Raw genomic sequence first — 20,874 nt, 5'->3', positions numbered from 1 at the left:
CGTGTGTATCTGTATTATACATAGAGCAGTGTGTGTATCTGTATTATACATAGAGCAGTGTGTGCAGCTGTTTTATAGACAGAGCAGTGTGTGTATCTGTATTATACATAGAGCAGTGTGTGCAGCTCTTTTATAGACAGAGCAGTGTGTGTATCTGTATTATACACAGAGCAGTGTGTGCCTATATTACTTCTTAACACTCTGTAACACAACAAACACAATGTAACAATATTACACGATGAAACACAACAAAAACCGTGACACTAGAAGTGTCTGACTCTCTGGTCCTAGAGGTTTCTCTTACCTTTGCATGAGGTAACATTGACTCCCCTCGTGATGATGTTGGATTGTAAATACCCTGAGGGGCAGTTACAGGAGACGCTTCCCGGGGTATTAATGCAGATAGCGGGGAGGTCACAGGGCGGAGAAAAGTCACATTCATTTACATCTGTAATACAACACAATATGACACAGTGTAACACAACAACACAATGTGACACAGTGTAACACAACTGTACAATTGGATATTTAATATCATATTTCATTTTTTTGTGCTAAAAAGTAGTACAAAGCTTCATAAAATCTGCGTTGTTTGTAAGAAGTTCGTTATGTGACTTCATACAAACGACGCACAACTCGTTGAAATTAAGTTTGATGTATCACATTATAGTTACAAAGTTACAAAGTTACATAGTTATATAATTATATAGATACATAGTTACATAATTATATAGTTATAATGTTACATAGTTATACAGTTACATAGTTATACAGTTATACAGTTATACAGTTATATAGTTACATAGTTACATAGTTACATAGTTATATAGTTATCTAGTTACATCGTTATGTAGTTACATCGTTACATAGTTACAAAGTTATATAGTTGAGGTTGCAAAAAGACATATGTTCATCAAGTTTAACCTATGATAAATGATATAATACAATGTTTTAAAGACTGCCCATTTATCTTCCACATTTTTCTCGTTAAAAACGTCATCCCAACTAATTCCTAGTAGATTATTCAAATCTTTCTAAAATGTAAAATCTTTGTTGAACCCATCTGAGGGACCTATGTGAAGGTGAAGGGTGGGGACGCTTGCGAGCGTGAGTATGAACCCTTGTCCCGTGTGCAGGTCGTGTTCTCGCTGGGTGCCGCGCGCGACAGTACAGAACTGATTAATAAAAAACACACATGTAGGATATTGCTCGGTCTGCAGCTTTAACATCTGTGTGCCCAGCGCAGGCCTTTTCTGAGCCTAACAATAGGAAAGACACATTTTGAATCTGCTGCCCCAAACGGAGAAGTGTCAGGTGAGCATAGGGGCGCACACAAGCGCAATTTAATATAATAATAGCATGCTCTTGTATAACGCTGCTAGTTTTACATTGCGCTTTACAGAGACATTTTACAGGCACAGGTCCCTGCCCCATGGAGCTTACCATCTAACTTTTGGTGCTTGAGGCACAGGGAGATAAAGTGACTTGGCCAAGGTCACAAGGAGCTGACACCGGGAATTGAACCAGTTTCCACGGCCTCAAACTCAGCACCAGTCAGTGTCTTTACTCACTGAGCCGCTCCTTCTCCCTAGTATTAGATCTTCCTGCGCAACTTTTGCACCAAAAAAGCTATTTGCGATGCTTAGTATACAGGCCCCAATGTGATACAGTGAGCCACAACAACACAATGAGACACAATGTAACACAACACCACAATTTGATACAGCGACATAATGTGACACAACACAATGTATGAAAACACACAATGGAACACATGAAACAATGTAACATAATCACACAAATTAACATAACCCCCAATGTGTCACAATAAACAATGTACAGCACTGTGTAACACACAATGTCACAGTAGAAGTGTAAGACTGTCTAGTCCTAGAGGTGTTTCTTACCTTCACACATGGTTACTCCTGTTCCGTTAATACGTGTTACATACCCTGAGGGGCAGTTACAGGAGAAGCTGCCCGGGGTATTAGTGCAGAGAGCGGGGTGAACACAGGGTGGTGCGACATCACATTCATTTATATCTGTAACACAACACAGTGTAACACATCAACACAGTGTGACACAACAACACAATGGGACAAACAGTATACTAGGATCATATTTGATTTATTTTTTTGGTCACAATTTCAGTGCCAACAAGTAGTTTGAACCTACCTAAAAATTGTATTGTATATAAAAAACGTCTTGCACGCCTCATGGACAAAATGTTATAAACAGGTAGCGAACGCCTGTGCTTCATACCCTGAGTGCCAGGGAAAATACAAAGTTCCTTTGGTACCTATTTCAAGAATATGGATCCTTTTTGAATAGATAGGTGTTGACATAATTGGTCCCCTGGAGAAACAATCTTCAGGGTATCAATATATATTCATTATAATAGATTGTGCTACCAAACCAACTACATTCTTCTGTTGGGTTTCCTACCAAAAAATGTGTCAATTGGTGCGTAAAAAGCATGTCCAGACTCAGTGAGGAGGTCTACGGCCTGTTAAAATTGAAGTTGGTATGAACCTCTGTTTATCATCTCCATATAGATAGGCTAGTCAAGTGCATCCATAAAACCCTTTAGGTTGTTAAGAAAGTTTATCTCCACTAATACATGGCATTGGGATAAACTGCGTCCGCCACTTCTCTTTGCCATCCTGGTCTTCCACAGGGATTTCACTTTTAGACTTGATGAAAGACAACCAAGAGGGGTTCTGGATTTGGTAAAGGAAATGTTTCATAGACCAATTCCCAAGGGCAGAAAGTGTGTTACCGGATGTGTTGGCCCTTACAGAAAGGTAAAATACTATAGGGGTGTTTGCAGAAGGGAACCTACAAAAAGCAAAGGTAATGCTTTATATTATAATAAAGGGGCCCTGGTAAAATAATTTCATCCAGGAGATAAGGAGTTAGATTTGGGGTCACAGCCAGACCCCGTACTAAACAAGGAAAGTGTCCAACTAGGGGAGAATCTTTCCATAGACCAGAAATTACAGGCACAGAATACGATTAGACAATATTTTAATGTACTATTCTCTCTGTTGTCTAGGAGACCCCACCGAGTTTTATCGCGGGAAGAGGGGGATATTCAAAAGGATGAGTATGTGTGGAACAACACTCTGTCTCATTGTTCTCAGATGTCTGCTAGGGCACAGGGATTCAGTTCCCAGAGGGATTGCCTGGGAAAAGCTGGGACTCACACCCAGCACCAAAACTACAAACTACCCAATCCTGCAAGGAAGCGCAGGGCTTTGTTACTTGCAGTGGAGCGACTTCCCAGAGCTTCACAAGCTTGCTAGGAAGCAGGACTTCAGTTCCCAGAGAAATTGCCTGGGAACAGCTGAGACTCAGACCCACCACCAAAGAAAAGGACATTCTACGTTGTTGCAGATCTACAGTATGTATTTGTGTTTGTGTTTGCTTGTCTACACTTGCCTCAGCAGTGTGTTATACCTGTTTTACCCAGTCTGGGGAAATAAATGACTCTCTATTTGAAAATCTGTTGTGTATAGACTTCTCATTGACTCTATGTACAACGCCAATGGATCACATACTGTACAGTATACACAGAGCAGTATCTGTATTATACGCAAAGCAGTGCGTATATCTGTATTATACATAGAGCAGTGAGTGTATCTGTATTATACACACCAGTGTGTGTAGCTGTATTATACACAGAGCAGCATGTATATCTGTATTATACACAGAGCAGGGTGTGTATCTGTATTATACACAGAGCAGCGTGTGTATCTGTATTATACATAGAGCAGTGTGTGTATCTGTTTTATACACAGCAGCGTGTAGTTCTGTATTATACACAGGGCAGTGTGTGTATCTGTATTATACACAGAGCAGCGTGTGTATCTGTATTATACACAGAGCAGGGTGTGCATCTGTATTATACACAGAGCAGTGTGTGTATCTGTATTATACACAGAGCAGCGTGTGTATCTGTATTATACACAGCAGTGTGTGTATCTGTATTAGACATAGAGCAGTGTGTGTATCTGTATTATACACAAAGCAGTGTGTGTATCTGTATTATACACAGAGCAGAGTGTGTATCTGTATTATACACAGAGCAGCGTATATCTGTATTATACATAGAGCAGTGTGTGTCTGTATTATACACAGAGCAGTGTGTGTCTGTATTATACACAGAGCAGTGTGTGTATCTGTATTATACACAGATCAGTGTGTGTATCTGTATTATACACAGAGCAGTGCGTATATCAGTATTATACACAGAGAAGTGTGTGTCTGTATTATACATAGAGCAGTGTGTGTCTGTATTATACATAGAGCAGTGTGTGTATCTGTATTATACACACCAATGTGTGTATCTGTATTATACACAGAGCAGTGTGTGTATCTGTATTATACACGGCAGTGTGTGTATCTGTATTATACACAGAGCAGTGTGTGTATCTATATTATACACAGAGCAGTGTGTGTATCTGTATTATACACAGAGCAGTGTGTGTCTGTATTATACATAGAGCAGTGTGTGTGTATCTGTATTATACACAGAGCAGTGTGTGTCTGTATTATACACAGAGCAGTGTGTGTCTGTATTATACATAGAGCAGTGTGTGTGTATCTGTATTATACACAGAGCAAAGTGTATCTGTATTATACATAGAGCAGTGTGTGTAGCTGTATTATACATAGAGCAGTGTGTTTATCTGTATTATACACAGAGCAGTGTGTGTCTGTATTATACATAGAGCAGTGTGTGTAGCTGTATTATACATAGAGCAGTGTGTGTAGCTGTATTATACATAGAGCAGGGTGTTTATCTGTATTATACATAGAGTAGTGTGTATCTGTATTATACACAGAGCAGTGTGTTTATCTGTATTATAGACAGAGCAGTGTGTGTCTGTATTATACACAGAGCAGCGTGTGTATCTGTATTATACACAGAGCAGTGCGTGTATCTGTATTATACATAGAGCAGTGTGTGTATCTGTATTATACACAGAGCAGTGTGTGTATCTGTATTATACACAGAGCAGTGCGTGTATCTGTATTATACATAGAGCAGTGTGTGTATCTGTATTATACACAGAGCAGTGCGTGTATCTGTATTATACACAGAGCAGTGTGTATCTGTATTATACACAGAGCAGTGCGTGTATCTGTATTATACATAGAGCAGTGTGTGTAGCTGTATTATACATAGAGCAGTGTGTGTAGCTGTATTATACACAGAGCAGTGTGTGTAGTTGTATTATACAGAGAGCAGTGTGTGTCTACATTACTTCTTAACACTCTAACACAACAAACACAATGCAACAATATTACACGATGAAACACAACAAAAACCGTGACACTAGAAGTGTCTGACTCTCTGGTCCTAGAGGTTTCTCTTACCTTTGCATGAGGTAACATTGACTCCCCTCGTGATGATGTTGGATTGTAAATACCCTGAGGGGCAGTTACAGGAGAATCTCCCCGGGGTATTAATGCAGATAGCAGGGAGGTCACAGGGCGGAGAAAAGTCACATTCATTTACATCTGTAATACAACACAATATGACACAGTGTAACACAACAACACAATGTGACACCGAATAACATAACAACACAATGTGACGCGGAATAACATAACAACAAAATGTGACAGTGTAACACAGCAACACAATGGGACACAGTGTAGCACAACTGTACAATTGGATATTTAATATCATATTTCTTTTTTTGGTGCTAAAACGTAGTACAAAGCTTCATAAAAACTGCATTGTTTGTAATAAGTTCGTTATGTGACTTCATACGTACGACGCAACTTGTTGAAATTAAGTTTGATGTATCACATCATAGTTAGACAGTTAGACAGTTAGACAGTTAGACAGTTAGACAGTTAGACAGTTAGACAGTTAGACAGTTAGACAGTTAGACAGTTACATAGTTACATAGTTACATATTAGATGAGGTTGCAAAAAGACATATGTTCATCAAGTTTAACCTATGATAAATTATATAATACAATGTTTTAAAGACTGCCCATTTATCTTCCACATTTTTCTCGTTAAAAACGTCATCCCAATTAATTCCTAGTAGATTATTCAAATCTTTCTAAAATGTAAAATCTTTGTTGAACCCATCTGAGGGACCTATGTGAAGGTGCAGGGTGGGGACGCTTGCGAGCGTGAGTATGAACCCTTGTCCCGTGTGCAGGTCGTGATCTCGCTGGGTGCCGCGCGCGACAGTACAGAACTGATTAATAAAACACACATGTAGGATATTGCTCGGTCTGCAGCTTTAACATCTGTATGCCCAGCGCAGGTCTTTTCTGAGCCTAACAATAGGAAAGACACATTTTGAATCTGCTGCCCCAAACGGAGAAGTGTCAGGTGAGCATAGGGGCGCACACAAGCGCAATTTAATATAATAAAAGCATGTTCTTGTATAGCGCTGCTAGTTTTACACAGCGCTTTATAGAGACATTTTGCAGGCACAGGTCCCTGCCCCGTGGAGCTTACAATCTATGTTTTTGGTGCTTGAGGCACAGGGAGATAAAGTGACTTGGCCAAGGTCACAAGGAGCCGACACCGGGAATTGAACCAGCTTCCACGGCGTCAAACTCAGCACCAGTCAGTGTCTTTACTCACTGAGCCGCTCCTTCTCCCTAGTATTAGATCTTCCTGCGCAACTTTTGCACCAAAAAAGCTATTTGCGATGCTTAGTATACAGGCCCCAATGTGATACAGTGAGCCACAACAACACAATGAGACACAATGTAACAAAACACCACAATTTGATACAGCAACATAATGTGACACAATACAATGTATGAAAACACACAATGGAACACATGAAACAATGTAACATAACAAAAATTAACATAACCCCCAATGTGTCACAATAAACAATGTACAGCACTGTGTAACACACAATGTCACAGTAGAAGTGTAAGACTGTCTAGTCCTAGAGGTGTTTCTTACCTTCACACACGGTTACTCCTGTTCCGTTAATACGTGTTACATACCCTGAGGGGCAGTTACATGAGAAGCTGCCCGGGGTATTAGTGCAGAGAGCGGGGTGAATACATGGCTGTGCGACATCACATTCATTTATATCTGTAACACATCAACACAGTGTGACACATCAACACAGTGTGACACAACAACACAATGGGACATACAGAATATACTAGGATCATATTTGATTTATTTCTTTGGTCACAATTTCTGTGCCAACAAGTAGTATGAACCTACCTAAAAATTGTGTTGTATATAGAAAACGTCTTGCACGCCTCATGTACCAAATGTTATAAACAGGTAGCAAACGTCTGTGCTTCATACCCCGAGTACCAGGGAAAATACAAAGTTCCTTTGGTACCTATTTCAAGAATATGTATCCTTTTTGAATAGATAGGTGTTGACATAATTGGTCCCCTGGAGAAACAATCTTCAGGGTATCAATATATATGCATTATAATAGATTGTGTTACCAAACCAACTACATTCTTCTGTTGGGTTTCCTACCAAAAAATGTGTCTCTTGGTGCGTAAAAAGCATGTCCAGACTCAGTGAGGAGGTCTACGGCCTGTTAAAATTGAAGTTGGTATGAACCTCTACTTATCATCCCCATATAGATAGGCTAGTCAAATGCATCCATAAAACCCTATAGGTTGTTTAGAAAGTTTATCTCCACTAATACATGGCATTGGGATAAACTGCGTCCGCCACTTCTCTTTGCCATCCTGGTCTTCCACAGGGATTTCACTTTTAGACTTGATGAAAGACAACCATGAGGGGTTCTGGATTTGGTAAAGGAAATGTGCAAAGACCAACTCCCAAGAGCAGAAAGTGGGGTACAGGATGTGTTGGCCCTTACAGAAAGGTAAAATACTATAGGGGTGTTTGCAGAAGGGAACCTACAAAAAGCAAAGGTAATGCTTTATAATAAAGGGGCCCTGGTAAAATAATTTCATCCAGGAGATAAGGAGTTAGATTTGGGGTCACAGCCAGACCCCGTACAAAACAAGGAAAGAGTCCAACTAGGGGAGAATCTTTCCATAAACCAGAAATTACAGGCACAGAATACGATTAGACAATATTTGAATGTATTCTCTCTGTTGTCTAGGAGACCCCACCGTAAGGCCCGAGTTTTATCCCGGGAAGAGGGGGATATTTGAAAAGGATGAGTATTTGTGGAACAACACTTTGTCTCATTGTTCTCAGATGTCTGCTAGGGCACAGGGATTCAGTTCCCAGAGTGATTGCATGGGAAAAGCTGGGACTCACACCCAGCACCAAAACGACAAACTACCCAATCCTGCAAGGAAGCGCAGAGCTTCGTTACTTGCAGTGGAGCGACTTCCCAGAGCTTCACAAGCTTGCTAGGAAGCAGGACTTCAGTTCCCAGAGAAATTGCCTGGGAACAGCTGAGACTCAGACCCACCACCAAAGAAAAGGACATTCTACGTTGTTGCAGATCTACAGTATGTGTTTGTGTTTGCTTGTCTACACTTGCCTCAGCAGTGTGTTATACCCTATTATACCCAGTCTGGGGAAATAAATGACTCTCTATTTGAAAATCTGTTGTGTATAGACTTCTCACTTACTCTATGTACAACGCCAATCCATCACATACAGTATACACAGAGCAGTGTCTGTATTATACGCAAAGCAGTGCGTATATCTGTATTATACATAGAGCAGTGTGTATATCTTTATTATACACAGAGCAGTGTGTGTAGCTGTATTATACACGGCAGTGTGTATATCTGTATTATACATAGAGCAGTGTGTGTATCTGTATTATACACAAAGCAGTGTGTGTATCTGTATTATACACAGAGCAGTGTGTGTATCTGTATTATACACAGAGCAGTGGGTATCTGTATTATACACAGAGCAGCGTATATTGTATTATACATAGAGCAGTGTGTGTATCTGTATTATACATAGAGCAGTGTGTGTCTGTATTATACACAGAGCAGTGTGTGTATCTGTATTATACACAGAGCAGTGTGTGTATCTGTATTATACACAGAGCAGTGTGTGTATCTGTATTATACACAGAGCAGTGTGTATATCTGTATTATACAAAGAGCAGTGTGTGTCTGTATTACACATAGAGCAGTGTGTGTCTGTATTATACATAGAGCAGTGTGTGTATCTGTATTATACACACCAGTGTGTGTATCTGTATTATACACAGAGCAGTGTGAGTATCTGTATTATACACAGAGCAGTGCGTATATCTGTATTATACAAAGAGCAGTGTGTGTCTGTATTATACATAGAGCAGTGTGTGTCTGTATTATATATAGAGCAGTGTGTGTATCTATATTATACACAGAGCAGTGTGTGTCTGTATTATACATAGAGCAGTGTGTGTATCTGTATTATACATAGAGCAGTGTGTGTATCTATATTATACACAGAGCAGTGTGTGTCTGTATTATACATAGAGCAGTGTGTGTCTGTATTATATATAGAGCAGTGTGTGTATCTGTATTATACACAGAGCAGTGTGTGTCTGTATTATACATAGAGCAGTGTGTGTGTATCTGTATTATACACAGAGCAGTGTGTGACTTTATTATACATAGAGCAGTGTGTGTATCTGTATTATACACAGAGCAGAGTTTGTCTGTATTATACATAGAGCAGGGTGTGTATCTGTATTATACACAGAGCAGTGTGTATCTGTATTATACATACAGCAGTGTGTGTAGCTGTATTATACATAGAGCAGTGTGTTTATCTGTATTATACACAGAGCAGTGTGTGTCTGTATTATACATAGAGCAGTGTGTGTCTGTATTATACATAGAGCAGTGTGTGTATCTGTATTATACACAGAGCAGTGTGTGTCTGTATTATACATAGAGCACTGTGTATCTGTATTATACACAGAGCAGTGTGTGTTTGTATTATACATAGAGCAGTGTGTGTGTATCTGTATTATACACAGAGCAGTGTGTGACTTTATTATACATAGAGCAGTGTGTGTAGCTGTATTATACATAGAGCAGTGTGTTTATCTGTATTATACACAGAGCAGTGTGTGTCTGTATTATACATAGAGCAGTGTGTGTATCTGTATTATACACAGAGCAGTGTGTGTCTGTATTATACATAGAGCAGTGTGTGTCTGTATTATACATAGAGCAGTGTGTGTATCTGTATTATACACACCAGTGTGTGTATCTGTATTTATCTGAGTTGATTAGTCTGATCCCAGCTGCCTCATCAAGGTATTTTAAAAACCCCAGGTTGGCTGGTCAAGAGATAGGACTGAAACGCTGAAGTAGATTACTGCTATAAGGTCTGTCTTCAAAATGCATGTTTGACGAACTGTCTGGGTTTTTGTATGCTGAAAAGAAGCTTTTGTTTTTGTATGCTGAAAAGAAGCTGTTTTGTTTTTGTATGCTGAAAAGAAGCTGTTTTGTTTTTGTGTGCTGTATTTTTAAGGCTCAATAAATAAGCCTTATCCAGAAACCCTGCGTGTGGTTACATGTCCCCTGCAATACTCCATCTCTCCTTCCTTCACCACTTCTCTGTCTACATGAACTCCTTTCTTACCTGCCCCCTCTGACACTACACAGCTATACCCCTGCCCAAAAGAACACCCTACAAATCATCCTCACACATCTTCTTTCTATCCATGCTTCTCCTCTTTGCTTCTGAGGATATCTCTCCCAATCCTGGCCCTTGCCTTATTCCTACATGCTCTCGTCCTCGCCTCCCACATGCAACTTCTACTCCTTCTGGGTCAACCCCTCTAACCTCATACCCGTATTATACACAGAGCAGTGTTTGTCTGTATTATACATAGAGCAGGGTGTGTATCTGTATTATACACAGAGCAGTGTGTATCTGTATTATACATACAGCAGTGTGTGTAGCTGTATTATACATAGAGCAGTGTGTTTACTCCATCTCTCCTTCCTTCACCACTTCTCTGTCTACATGAACTCCTTTCTTACCTGCCCCCTCTGACACTACACAGCTATACCCCTGCCCAAAAGAACACCCTACAAATCATCCTCACACATCTTCTTTCTATCCATGCTTCTCCTCTTTGCTTCTGAGGATATCTCTCCCAATCCTGGCCCTTGCCTTATTCCTACATGCTCTCGTCCTCGCCTCCCACATGCAACTTCTACTCCTTCTGGGTCAACCCCTCTAACCTCATACCCGTATTATACACAGAGCAGTGTTTGTCTGTATTATACATAGAGCAGGGTGTGTATCTGTATTATACACAGAGCAGTGTGTATCTGTATTATACCTCATACCCATCCCCTGCCACCCTCCCTCCTCTCTCCCTTTCTCCTGTGACCTTTGGAATGCTTGCTCCCTCTCTAACAAGTTCCTCTCTGTGCATGACTTATTTCTCTCTCACTCTCTGCTCCTATTTGCTATAACTGAGACCTGGCTCACTCAGTCTGACACTGCACTGGAATCTGCCCTCTCCTATGGTGGCCTTTCTTTCTCCCACACTCCGCGCCCTGATGGCAGGGGTGGAGGCGTGGGGCTCCTGCTCTCCTCTCTCTGCTGTTACCGAACCCTTCCTATTCCTCCCTCTCTTGCTTTTCCCTCCTTTGAGGCTCACACTGTCCAGATCTTCTCTCCTCTCCATGTCCACGTGGCGGTCATCTATCACCCACTTACCTCTACTCACCCCCCTTCTGCCTTTCTCTCTCACTTTGAATCCTGGCTCTCTTTCTTTCTCTCCTCAGACTCCCCTGTTCTTCTCCTTGGGGACTTCAATTGCCACATTGATGACCTCTCTTCCTTGGGCTTCCAGCTTTCTCTCTCTAACCTCATTCAACAGTGGACTGCAGCCAGCACCCACAAGTATGGCCACTACCTAGACCTGATTTTCACTAAAAACTTTTCTCTCTCTGATTTCACCATTTCCCCTTTTCCTCTCTCTGACCATCACCTCATCTCATTCTCTCTCTCTCTCTCTCGCTTCTCCCCCTCGATCTACCCCTCGGTTCTGCAGAAACCTGCGCTCTATTAACCTACCAGCCTTTGCGTCTACTTTACGCTCCTCCCTCTCCTCTCTCAATTCTGCTACAGACCCTGACAACCTGGTCAGGAACTACAACTCTGCCTTATCCTCCTCTCTTGATCTTCATGCTCCGCTTTCTCTCTGCCGCCCTCGCCCTTCTAACCCCAGACCCTGGCTAAATTCCCACATGTGCATGCTGTGTTCCTCCACTCATTCCTCTGAACACCTCTGGAAGAAATCTCACACTCTCGCAGACTTCCTTCACTACAAATTGATGCTATCCTGTTCCAGCTCTGCCCTCTCTCAGGCTAAACAAACCTACTTTACTTCACTAATCAACACACACAAATCTAACCCACGCCAACTCTTCTCTGTCTTTGACTTTCTACTCAAATCACAATTTGATACAGCAACATAAATGTTACACAACGTATCAAAACAACACAATGGAACACATGAAATAATGTAACATAACAACACAAATTAACATAACCCCAAATGTGTCACAATAAACAATGTACAGCACAGTGTAACACACAATGTCACAGTGGAAGTGTTAGACTGTCTAGTCCTAGAGGTATTTCTTACCTTCACACACAGTTACTCCTGTTCCGTTAACACGTGTCACATACCCTGAGGGGCAGTTACAGGAGAAGCTGCCTGGGGTATTAGTGCAGAGAGCGGGGTGAATACAGGGTGGTGCGACATCACATTCATCTATATCTGTAACACATCAACACAGTGTGACACAACAACACAATGTGACAGTGCAACACAATGGGACGTATGTGCAAGGATCATATCTGATTTTGTTTGGTCACAATTTCAGTGCCAACAAGTGGTATGAAACTTCCTTAAAAGTGCGCTGTATGTAAGAAGGTCGCTATGTGACATCATACGTATGACGCACAATTCGTTGTTTGAAATGAAGTTATATGCATCGCGTCATGTTGAAAACCTGATTGATACAATTTCATTAAAAACAGAATTATGTGTTTTAATAAATGACATTTTTTGCATTAGTAAATATTATTGATTAATTTAATACTATGTATAACAGCGATATGTTCTCAAGCTGTATTATTTTCACACTATGTAATGAACCAGCCCTGATGTGTTGATACCTGGGCCCGGATACATGAAGCTGTGGTGCCTAAAAATGCAGTATTGGTGCCAAATTTTAATTAACATGCAATACATCAATGTGGTACCATCAAAAATAACACAATTTTCATCAGATCTATTAAAAGTATCGGATCCGATTTAAAATAGGCCTAATGCCGCAGTTTTTGGTTAAAACGGCCATACTGTAGGTTGTTAAGAAAGTTTATCTCCACTAATACATGGCATTGGGATAAACTGCGTCCGCCACTTCTCTTTGCCATCCTGGTCTTCCACAGGGATTTCACTTTTAGACTTGATGAAAGACAACCAAGAGGGGTTCTGGATTTGGTAAAGGAAATGTGCAAAGACCAATTCCCAAGGGCAGAAAGTGTGTTACAGGATGTGTTGGCCCTTACAGAAAGGTAAAATACTATAGGGGTGTTTGCAGAAGGGAACCTACAAAAAGCAAAGGTAATGCTTTATAATAAAGGGGCCCTGGTAAAATAATTTCATTCAGGAGATAAGGAGTTAGATTTGGGGTCACAGCCAGACCCCGTACAAAACAAGGAAAGTGTCCAACTAGGGGAGAATCTTTCCATAGACCAGAAATTACAGGCACAGAATACGATTAGACAATATTTGAATGTATTCTCTCTTCTTTCTAGGAGACCCCACCGTAAGGCCCGAGTTTTATCCCGGGAAGAGGGGGATATTTCAAAAGGATGAGTATTTGTGGAACAACACTCTGTCTCATTGTTCTCAGATGTCTGACAGGGCACAGGGATTCAGTTCCCAGAGTGATTGCCTGGGAAAAGCTGGGACTCACACCCAGCACCAAAACTACAAACTACCCAATCCTGCAAGGAAGCGCAGAGCTTCGTTACTTGCAGTGGAGCGACTTCCCAGAGCTTCACAAGCTTGCTAGGAAGCAGGACTTCAGTTCCCAGAGAAATTGCCTGGGAACAGCTGAGACTCAGACCCACCACCAAAGAAAAGGACATTCTACGTTGTTGCAGATCTACAGTATGTGTTTGTGTTTGTGTTTGCTTGTCTACACTTGCCTCAGCAGTGTGTTATACCTGTTTTACCCAGTCTGGGGAAATAAATGACTCTCTATTTGAAAATCTGTTGTGTATAGACTTCTCATTGACTCTATGTACAACGCCAATGCATCACATACAGTATACACAGAGCAGTATCTGTATTACACGCAAAGCAGTGCGTACATCTGTATTATACATAGAGCAGTGTGTGTATCTGTATTATACATAGAGCATCGTATATCTGTATTATACATAGAGCAGTGTGTGTATCTGTATTATACACAGAGCAGTGTGTGTCTCTATTATACATAGAGCAGTGTGTGTATCTGTATTATACAGAGAGCAGTGTGTGTCTGTATTATACATAGAGCAGTGTGTGTGTATCTGTATTATTCACAGAGCAGTGTGTATCTGTATTATACACAGAGCAGTGTGTGTCTGTATTATACACAGAGCAGGGTGTGTATTTGTATTATACACAGAGCAGTGTGTATCTGTATTATACACAGATTAGTGTGTGTAGCTGTATTATACATAGAGCAGTGTGTTTATCTGTATTATACACAGAGCAGTGTGTCTGTATTATACATAGAGCAGTGTGTGTATCTGTATTATACACAGAGCAGTGTGAGTAGCTGTATTAGACACAGAGCAGTGTGTGTCTATATTACTTCTTAACACTCTAACACAACAAACACAATGCAACAATATTACACGATGAAACACAACAGAAACCGTGACACTAGAAGTGTCTCACTCTCTGGTTCTAGAGGTTTCTCTTACCTTTGCATGAGGTAACATTGACTCCCCTCGTGATGATGTTGGATTGAAAATACCCTGAGGGGCAGTTACAGGAGACGCTTCCCGGGGTATTAATGCAGATAGCGGGGAGGTCACAGGGTGGAGAAAAGTCACATTCATTTACATCTGTAATACAACATAAAATGACACAGTGTAACACAACAACACAATGTGACACAGAATGACATAACAACACAATGTGTCGCAGAATAACATAACAACAAAATGTGACAGTGTAACACAACAACACAATGGGACACAGTGTAACACAACTGTACAATTGGATATTTAATATCATATTTAATTTTTTTGGTGATAAAACGTAGTACAAAGCTTCATAAAAACTGCGTTGTTTGTAAGAAGTTCGTTATGTGACTTCATACGTACGACGCACAACTCGTTGAAATTAAGTTTGATGTATCACATCATAGTTAGACAGTAGGGACAGTTAGACAGTTAGACAGTAGGGACAGTTAGACAGTTAGACAGTTAGACAGTTAGACAGTTAGACAGTTAGACAGTTAGACAGTTACATAGTTACATATTAGATGAGGTTGCAAAAAGACATATGTTCATCAAGTTTAACCTATGATAAATGATATAATACAATGTTTTAAAGACTGCCCATTTATCTTCCACATTTTTCTCGTTAAAAACGTCATCCCAATTAATTCCTAGTAGATTATTCAAATCCTTCTAAAATGTAAAATCTTTGTTGAACCCATCTGAGGGACCTTTGCGGAGGTGAAGGGTGGGGACGCTTGCGAGCGTGAGTATGAACCCTTGTCCCGTGTGCAGGTCGTGTTCTCGCTGGGTGCCGCACATGACAGTACAGAACTGATTAATAAAAAACACACATGTAGGATATTGCTCGGTCTGCAGCTTTAACATCTGTATGCCCAGCGCAGGTCTTTTCTGAGCCTAACAATAGGAAAGACACATTTTGAATCTGCTGCCCCAAACGGAGAAGTGTCAGGTGAGCATAGGGGCGGACACAAGCGCAATTTAATATAATAATAGCATGTTCTTGTATAACGCTGCTAGTTTTACGTTGCACTTTACAGAGACATTTTGCAGGCACAAGTCCCTGCCCCATGGAGCTTACCATCTAACTTTTGGTGCTTGAGGCACAGGGAGATAAAGTGACTTGGCCAAGGTCACAAGGAGCCGACACCGGGAATTGAACCAGCTTCCACGGCTTCAAACTCAGCACCAGTCAGTGTCTTTACTCACTGAGCCGCTCCTTCTCCCTAGTATGAGATTTTCCTGAGCAACTTTTGCACCAAAAAAGCTATTTGCGATGCTTAGTATACAGGCCCCAATGTGATACAGTGAGCCACAACAACACAATGAGACACAATGTAACACAACACCACAATTTGATACAGCGACATAATGTGACACAACACAATGTATGAAAACACACAATGGAACACATGAAACAATGTAACATAATCACACAAATTAACATAACCCCCAATGTGTCACAATAAACAATGTAGAGCACTGTGTAACACACAATGTCACAGTAGTAGTGTTAGACTGTCTAGTCCTAGAGGTGTTTCTTACCTTCACACACGGTTACTCCTGTTCCGTTAATACGTGTTACATACCCTGAGGGGCAGTTACAGGAGAAGCTGCCCGGGGTATTAGTGCAGAGAGCGGGGTGAATACAGGGTGGTGCGACATCACATTCATTTATATCTGTAACACATCAACACAGTGTGACACAACAACACAATGGGACATACAGAATATACTAGGATCATATTTGATTTATTTCTTTGGTCACAATTTCAGTGCCAACAAGTAGTATGAACCTACCTAAAAATTGTATTGTATATAAAAAACGTCTTGCACGCCTCATGGACCAAATGTTATAAACAGGTAGCGAACGTCTGTGCTTCATACCCCGAGTATCAGGGAAAATACAAAGTTCCTTTTTTCAAGAATATGGATCCTTTTTGAATAGATAGGTGTTGACATAATTGGTCCCCTGGAGAAACAATCTTCAGGGTATCAATATATATGCATTATAATAGATTGTGTTACCAAACCAACTACATTCTTCTGTTGGGTTTCCTACCAAAAAATGTGTCAATTGGTGCGTAAAAAGCATGTCCAGACTCAGTGAGGAGGTCTACGGCCTGTTAAAATTGAAGTTGGTATGAACCTCTGCTTATCATCCCTATATAGATAGGCTAGTCAAGTGCATCCATAAAACCCTATAGGTTGTTAAGAAAGTTCATCTCCACTAATACATGGCATTGGGATAAACTGCGTCCGCCACTTCTCTTTGCCATCCTGGTCTTCCACAGGGATTTCACTTTTAGACTTGATGAAAGACAACCAAGAGGGGTTCTGGATTTGGTAAAGGAAATGTGCAAAGACCAACTCCCAAGGGCAGAAAGTGGGGTACAGGATGTGTTGGCCCTTACAGAAAGGTAAAATACTATAGGGGTGTTTGCAGAAGGGAACCTACAAAAAGCAAAGGTATTGCTTTATAATAAAGGGGCCCTGGTAAAATAATTTCATCCAGGAGATAAGGAGTTAGATTTGGGGTCACAGCCAGACCCCGTACAAAACAAGGAAAGTGTCCAACTAGGCGGAGAATCTTTCCATAGACCAGAAATTACAGGCACAGAATACGATTAGACAATATTTAATGTATTCTCTCTTCTTTCTAGGAGACCCCACCGTAAGGCCCGAGTTTGATCCCGGGAAGAGGGGGATATTTCAAAAGGATGAGTATGTGTGGAACAACACTTTGTCTCATTGTTCTCAGATGTCTGACAGGGCACAGGGATTCAGTTCCCAGAGTGATTGCCTGGGAAAAGCTGGGACTCACACCCAGCACCAAAACTACAAACTACCCAATTCTGCAAGGAAGCGCAGAGCTTCGTTACTTGCAGTGGAGCGACTTCCCAGAGCTTCACAAGCTTGCTAGGAAGCAGGACTTCAGTTCCCAGAGAAATTGCCTGGGAACAGCTGAGACTCAGACCCACCACCAAAGAAAAGGACATTCTATGTTGTTGCAGATCTACAGTATGTGTTTGTGTTTGTGTTTGCTTGTCTACACTTGCCTCAGCAGTGTGTTATACCCTGTTTAACCCAGTCTGGGGAAATAAATGACTCTCTATTTGAAAATCTGTTGTGTATAGACTTCTCATTGACTCTATGTACAACGCCAATGCATCACATACTGTACAGTATACACAGAGCAGTATCTGTATTATACGCAAAGCAGTGCGTATATCTGTATTATACATAGAGCAGTGAGTGTATCTGTATTATACACACCAGTGTGTGTAGCTGTATTATACACAGAGCAGCATGTATATCTGTATTATACACAGATCAGGGTGTGTATCTGTATTATACACAGAGCAGCGTGTGTATCTGTATTATACATAGAGCAGTGTGTGTATCTGTTTTATACACAGCAGCGTGTAGTTCTGTATTATACACAGGGCAGTGTGTGTATCTGTATTATACACAGAGCAGCGTGTGTATCTGTATTATACACAGAGCAGGGTGTGTATCTGTATTATACACAGAGCAGTGTGTGTATCTGTATTATACACAGAGCAGCGTGTGTATCTGTATTATACACAGCAGTGTGTGTATCTGTATTATACATAGAGCAGTGTGTGTATCTGTATTATACACAAAGCAGTGTGTGTATCTGTATTATACACAGAGCAGAGTGTGTATCTGAATTATACACAGAGCAGCGTATATCTGTATTATACATAGAGCAGTGTGTGTCTGTATTATACACAGAGCAGTGTGTGTCTGTATTATACACAGAGCAGTGTGTGTATCTGTATTATACACAGATCAGTGTGTGTATCTGTATTATACACAGAGCAGTGCGTATATCAGTATTATACACAGAGAAGTGTGTGTCTGTATTATACATAGAGCAGTGTGTGTCTGTATTATACATAGAGCAGTGTGTGTATCTGTATTATACACACCAATGTGTGTATCTGTATTATACACAGAGCAGTGTGTGTATCTGTATTATACACGGCAGTGTGTGTATCTGTATTATACACAGAGCAGTGTGTGTATCTATATTATACACAGAGCAGTGTGTGTATCTGTATTATACACAGAGCAGTGTGTGTCTGTATTATACATAGAGCAGTGTGTGTGTATCTGTATTATACACAGAGCAGTGTGTGTCTGTAATATACATAGAGCAGTGTGTGCAGCTGTATTATACATAGAGCAGTGTGTGTCTGTATTATACACAGAGCAGTGTGTGTCTGTATTATACATAGAGCAATGTGTGTGTATCTGTATTATACACAGAGCAAAGTGTATCTGTATTATACATAGAGCAGTGTGTGTAGCTGTATTATACATAGAGCAGTGTGTTTATCTGTATTATACACAGAGCAGTGTGTGTCTGTATTATACATAGAGCAGTGTGTGTACAGTAGCTGTATTATACATAGAGCAGTGTGTGTCTGTATTATACACAGAGCAGTGTGTGTCTGTATTATACATAGAGCAATGTGTGTAGCTGTATTATACATAGAGCAGTGTGTTTATCTGTATTATACACAGAGCAGTGTGTGTCTGTATTATACATAGAGCAGTGTGTGTAGCTGTATTATACATAGAGCAGGGTGTTTATCTGTATTATACATAGAGCAGTGTGTGTAGCTGTATTATACATAGAGCAGTGTGTGTAGCTGTATTATACATAGAGCAGTGTGTTTATCTGTATTATACACAGAGCAGTGTGTGTCTGTATTATACATAGAGCAGTGTGTGTAGCTGTATTATACATAGAGCAGTGTGTGTCTGTATTATACACAGAGCAGTGTGTGTCTGTATTATACATAGAGCAATGTGTGTAGCTGTATTATACATAGAGCAGTGTGTTTATCTGTATTATACACAGAGCAGTGTGTGTCTGTATTATACATAGAGCAGTGTGTATATCTGTATTATACACAGAGCAGTGTGTGTATCTGTATTATACACAGAGCAGTGTGTATCTGTATTATACACAGAGCAGTGTGTGTAGTTGTATTATACAGAGAGCAGTGTGTGTCTACATTACTTCTTAACACTCTAACACAACAAACACAATGCAACAATATTACACGATGAAACACAACAAAAACCGTGACACTAGAAGTGTCTGACTCTCTGGTCCTAGAGGTTTCTCTTACCTTTGCATGAGGTAACATTGACTCCCCTCGTGATGATGTTGGATTGTAAATACCCTGAGGGGCAGTTACAGGAGAATCTCCCCGGGGTATTAATGCAGATAGCAGGGAGGTCACAGGGCGTAGAAAAGTCACATTCATTTACATCTGTAATACAACACAATATGACACAGTGTAACACAACAACACAATGTGACACCGAATAACATAACAACACAATGTGACGCGGAATAACATAACAACAAAATGTGACAGTGTAACACAGCAACACAATGGGACACAGTGTAACACAACTGTACAATTGGATATTTAATATCATATTTCTTTTTTTGGTGCTAAAACGTAGTACAAAGCTTCATAAAAACTGCATTGTTTGTAATAAGTTCGTTATGTGACTTCATACGTACGACGCACAACTCGTTGAAATTAAGTTTGATGTATCACATCATAGTTAGACAGTTAGACAGTTAGACAGTTAGACAGTTAGACAGTTAGACAGTTAGACAGTTAGACAGTTAGACAGTTAGACAGTTAGACAGTTAGACAGTTAGACAGTTACATAGTTACATATTAGATGAGGTTGCAAAAAGACATATGTTCATCAAGTTTAACCTATGATAAATTATATAATACAATGTTTTAAAGACTGCCCATTTATCTTCCACATTTTTCTCGTTAAAAACGTCATCCCAATTAATTCCTAGTAGATTATTCAAATCTTTCTAAAATGTAAAATCTTTGTTGAACCCATCT

General features: G+C 40.4%; 1 protein-coding gene across 1 annotated transcript in view; it reads right to left on the bottom strand.

Annotated features, from left to right (window-relative positions):
* Window positions 1-20,874, bottom strand: part of LOC142470965 (uncharacterized) — a 155,384-nt gene that overhangs the window by 122,248 nt on the left and 12,262 nt on the right. The window contains exons 8-15 of the mRNA XM_075577770.1: window positions 20,125-20,268; window positions 16,502-16,636; window positions 14,915-15,058; window positions 12,573-12,707; window positions 6,953-7,087; window positions 5,383-5,526; window positions 1,908-2,042; window positions 305-448 (exon numbers count right to left, since the gene is read on the bottom strand). Of these exons, the coding sequence (XP_075433885.1) occupies window positions 305-448; window positions 1,908-2,042; window positions 5,383-5,526; window positions 6,953-7,087; window positions 12,573-12,707; window positions 14,915-15,058; window positions 16,502-16,636; window positions 20,125-20,268 (1,116 nt within the window). The remainder of the gene's footprint in view (window positions 1-304; window positions 449-1,907; window positions 2,043-5,382; window positions 5,527-6,952; window positions 7,088-12,572; window positions 12,708-14,914; window positions 15,059-16,501; window positions 16,637-20,124; window positions 20,269-20,874) is intronic.

Source organism: Ascaphus truei, chromosome 20 (assembly GCF_040206685.1).
Source record: "Ascaphus truei isolate aAscTru1 chromosome 20, aAscTru1.hap1, whole genome shotgun sequence".
Classification (NCBI taxonomy): Eukaryota; Metazoa; Chordata; class Amphibia; order Anura; family Ascaphidae; genus Ascaphus; species Ascaphus truei.
This window is presented reverse-complemented; position numbering and strand designations above follow the sequence as displayed.